Source organism: Sapajus apella, unplaced genomic scaffold (genome assembly GCF_009761245.1).
Source record: "Sapajus apella isolate SASKATOON/1434 unplaced genomic scaffold, GSC_monkey_1.0 scaffold130, whole genome shotgun sequence".
Lineage (NCBI taxonomy): Eukaryota > Metazoa > Chordata > Mammalia > Primates > Cebidae > Sapajus > Sapajus apella.
In genome coordinates this window covers 2369063-2372483 of record NW_022437070.1, presented here as the reverse complement: position 1 = coordinate 2372483, position 3421 = coordinate 2369063, and the positions used below count along the sequence as shown (strand labels likewise).

The 3421-nt window shown below is 52.3% G+C and overlaps 1 protein-coding gene across 2 annotated transcripts in view; it reads right to left on the bottom strand.

Moving 5' to 3' along the window:
- Window positions 1–1090: 1090 nt before the first annotated feature.
- Window positions 1091–3421, bottom strand: part of RTN2 (reticulon 2) — a 15375-nt gene continuing 13044 nt past the window's right edge. For both annotated transcript variants that reach the window (XM_032262627.1, XM_032262628.1), the window contains 2 exons: window positions 1843–1901; window positions 1091–1588 (listed from right to left, as the gene is read on the bottom strand). In XM_032262627.1, coding sequence (XP_032118518.1) covers window positions 1507–1588; window positions 1843–1901 — 141 coding nt within the window. In that variant the 3' untranslated portion in view covers window positions 1091–1506. The remainder of the gene's footprint in view (window positions 1589–1842; window positions 1902–3421) is intronic.

Here is a 3421-nt window from a genome sequence, read left to right as displayed (position 1 = left end):
TAGCTCTCTGTAACCTCAAACTCCAAGGCTCTAGCAATTCTCCTGTCTCAGCCTCCGGAGTAGCTCATGCCCAGCTAATTTTTTCTTTTTTTGCAGAGAACGGGGTCTCGCTATGTTGCTCAGGGCGGCCTCAACCTTTTGGCCTCAAGCAATCCTCCCACATTGCTTTGCAAAGTGTTGGGATTACAGATGTGAGCCATCATGCTAGGCCTTGGATTACAGTTTTGAAACTGGAAGTTCAGGGAGGCCCTGCATTTGTTCCCGAGGCAATCAGGATGGGGAGAAGTGGGTGGATGAGAGAAGACTGGGAGGCAGAATAGACACAGCATCATGACTGATTATTTGTGGGAGGTGAGTGTGTGGAAGTCCAGAGCCATACTTGGGTGTCTGGCCTGGTAACAACATGGGTGGTGAGGACACCTCTTAGTTGAAAATCAGGTAGCATGAGGAAGAGGTCTGGTTAGATTTAGGGGGGAAGGGGCATCCAGAAGTCGATGGACACATAGGTTTGGGCTCAGTTGAGGTGGCTACACAGTAGGCAGGCTGTGGGATCCATTAGTGATGTCTGCCTTGAGCACAGGCAGGGGAAGTGCCTGCCAAGGCTTGGCTAACCTTGGAATGGGTGGTCCGTCAGCATCTTCCCCTCAATCATTTCTTTTTTGTTGAGACAGAGTCTCGCTTTGTTGCCCAGGCTGGAGTGCAGTGGTGCAATCTTGGCTCACTGCAACCTCCACCTCCCAGGTTCAAGCAATTCTCATGCCTCAGCCTCCTGAGTAGCTGAGATTACAGGTGTGTACCAACACACCAGCTACTTTTTCTGTTTTTAGCAGAGATGGGGTTTCACCATGTTGGCCAGACTACTCTCAAACTTCTGGCCTCAAGTGATTGGCCTTCCTTGGCCTCCCAAAGTGGTGGGATTACAGGCATTAGCCACCGCACCCATCCTCCCCACAATCATTTCATAACTTACATAGATGGCAGAGGGAGCTTCCTCCCCAGATATGGGGAAGGTTCTCCTGCAGTGTCACTTAAGTGCATTTCAGTGCAGCAAGATGAAAGCTGGAGGGCTCTGGAAGCACAGGAGGCCTCGGGTTTTCCACAGGAGTCTTTATTACAGTGTAAATCCAAGCTCAGGCCTCCCCTGGGCCCCATGCAAAGCCCCGGCTTGGGGCTACTGGCGTCCCGGAGACACCAACGCCTCACGGCGCCTCCAGCGGCGGGTCACAGAAATGCAGGGCGGTGCCCTGTCTAGGCAACTACAAGTCCCAGCAGGCCCCGCGGCCAAGGTGCCTCGTCTTTCCTGGACTCCTGGAGAAGAGCCTCTTGGGAAATGTAGTCCTGGCCGCTCAGGCAATTAGCGCAGATTCCCTAGTGGGAGTGATCCTGACACCCACCGGGAAAAGGCTCGGGTCGAGGAGGGGAGTGGGTGGGAACGGACGGAGATGGAGGTGGGGCAGAGGGCTGCTGTGGGTGGGGGCAGGCGTCCCGCGGGCAGAGACACCGTTCTCATTCGGCTTTGGCTTTGGATCCGGAGACTGCGGCTGCTGCAGAGGCCAGGGCTCCGGTCCCTGGGATTTTAGCTCGGATCCTGAAGGAGAAACAGGTGGGATCACGAGATCGGGCAAGAGAAGTGGAGTGGGCACCTGGGGACTACGGGGAAAGCTGGGTGGGAAACTGCCAGAAAGCCCGAAGCCCGCTCCTGCTCACCACCTAGTGGCCTGCATTGGAATTGCCTCCTCAGCCTTCTCAAGGGGACATTACTCCAGAAGATTTGGGGTAGAAAGGAAAGACTCCCAAGCTCCCCACCACCCCCTCCCATCCACCTCCGTCCCATGCTCTTACTTAGCTTTGATGTGGCTCAACTGATTGGTCACCAAGCCCACATACTGGTCGATCTGAGCCTGGGGAGACCAAAAAATGGTGAAAGAAGGGATTGGAGGGGGTTCTTCTCTAGCTCACATAGGAGACTGCTTCCTCCCCAACCTCCAAATCAGGAGTTGTGAGGGGTGGCCCACCACGCCACCCTTGGCTCTAAACTTCATGGAATACACTAGATGCCAGAGATGCCAGTTGTAGGGTCAGTCAGCTGGGCTGTGTGGAGAGTGATGTCAGGTGGAACGCACAAGTATCTGGCAGTGAGGCTGTGTCCTGGGCACGATGGTTAATCTTTGAGTGAGTTTGCATGTGTGTGTATTGTGGGGTAGGGTAAGAACAGACCGAATTGCTATTGGTTGGCAAGTTTCTTAGTAGATTGATTTGTATATTATTTATTTATTTATTTATTTATTTTATTTCTTTGAAGACAGGGTCTTGCTTTGTCGCCCAGCCTGGAGTTCAATGGCACTATCTTGGTTCACTGCAACCTCAGCCTCCCGGGTTCAAGCAATTCTCCTGTCTCAGCCTCCCAAATAGCTGGGATTACAGGTGTGCGTCATCATGCCAGGATAATTACAGACAAGATTGCACCACTGTACTCCAGCCTAGGGGACACAGCGAGATTCTGTCTCAGAAAAAAAAAAATAGTTTTACCATGCTGGCCAGGCTGGTCTCGATCTCCTGACCTCAAGCGATCCACCTGCCTCCGCCTCCCAAAGTGCTGGGATTACAGGCATAAGATACTCAGCCTTTTTTTTTTTTTTTTTAGATAGGTTCTTGCAGGCTGGCCTTGGGAGCTCACAGTTGTAATCCCAGCACTTTGAGAGGCCGACCAGGCAGGCGGATGATGAGGTCAGGAGATCAAGACAGCCTGGTCAACATGGTGAAACACTGTCTCTACTAAAAAATACAAAAATCAGCTGGGCGTGGTGGCACGTGCCTGTAGTTCCAGCTACTCTGGCAGCTGAGGCAGGAGAGTACTTGAACCCAGGAGGCGGAGGTTGCAGTGAGCCAAGATCACACCACTGCACTCCAGCATGAACAGAGAGTGAGATTCCCTCTCAAAAAAAAAAAAAGAAAAAAAAAGATAGGGTCTTGCTCTGTTGCCCAGGCTGGAGTGCAGTGGTGTGATCATAGCTGACTGCAGCCTCGACTTTCTAGGGCTCAAGTCATCTTCTTGCCTCAGCCACTGGAGTAGCTGGGACTATAAGTGTGTACCACCATGCCTGGCTAATTTTTAACCTTTTTGTAGAGATGGGGTCTCACTATGTTACCCAGGCTGGTCTTGAACTCCCGGCTTCAAGCAACCCTCCTGTCTCAATCACCCAAAGTGCTAGGGTTACAGTTGTGAGCCACTGTGGCTGGCCTGATTTAAATACAGTTTAATTGTGAGTCTTGGTGACTCCAGCCTGTGAGGGATGGAGTTAGGACCAGGACACATTACCATCTGGCTCCCAGCTGTGCTGGAGAAGGGGCTGTCAGTCCATCCACCTGTCTCCGGATAGGATGGTCCTACTCATGTCAGTGTTTTGGGCAACAACCATCC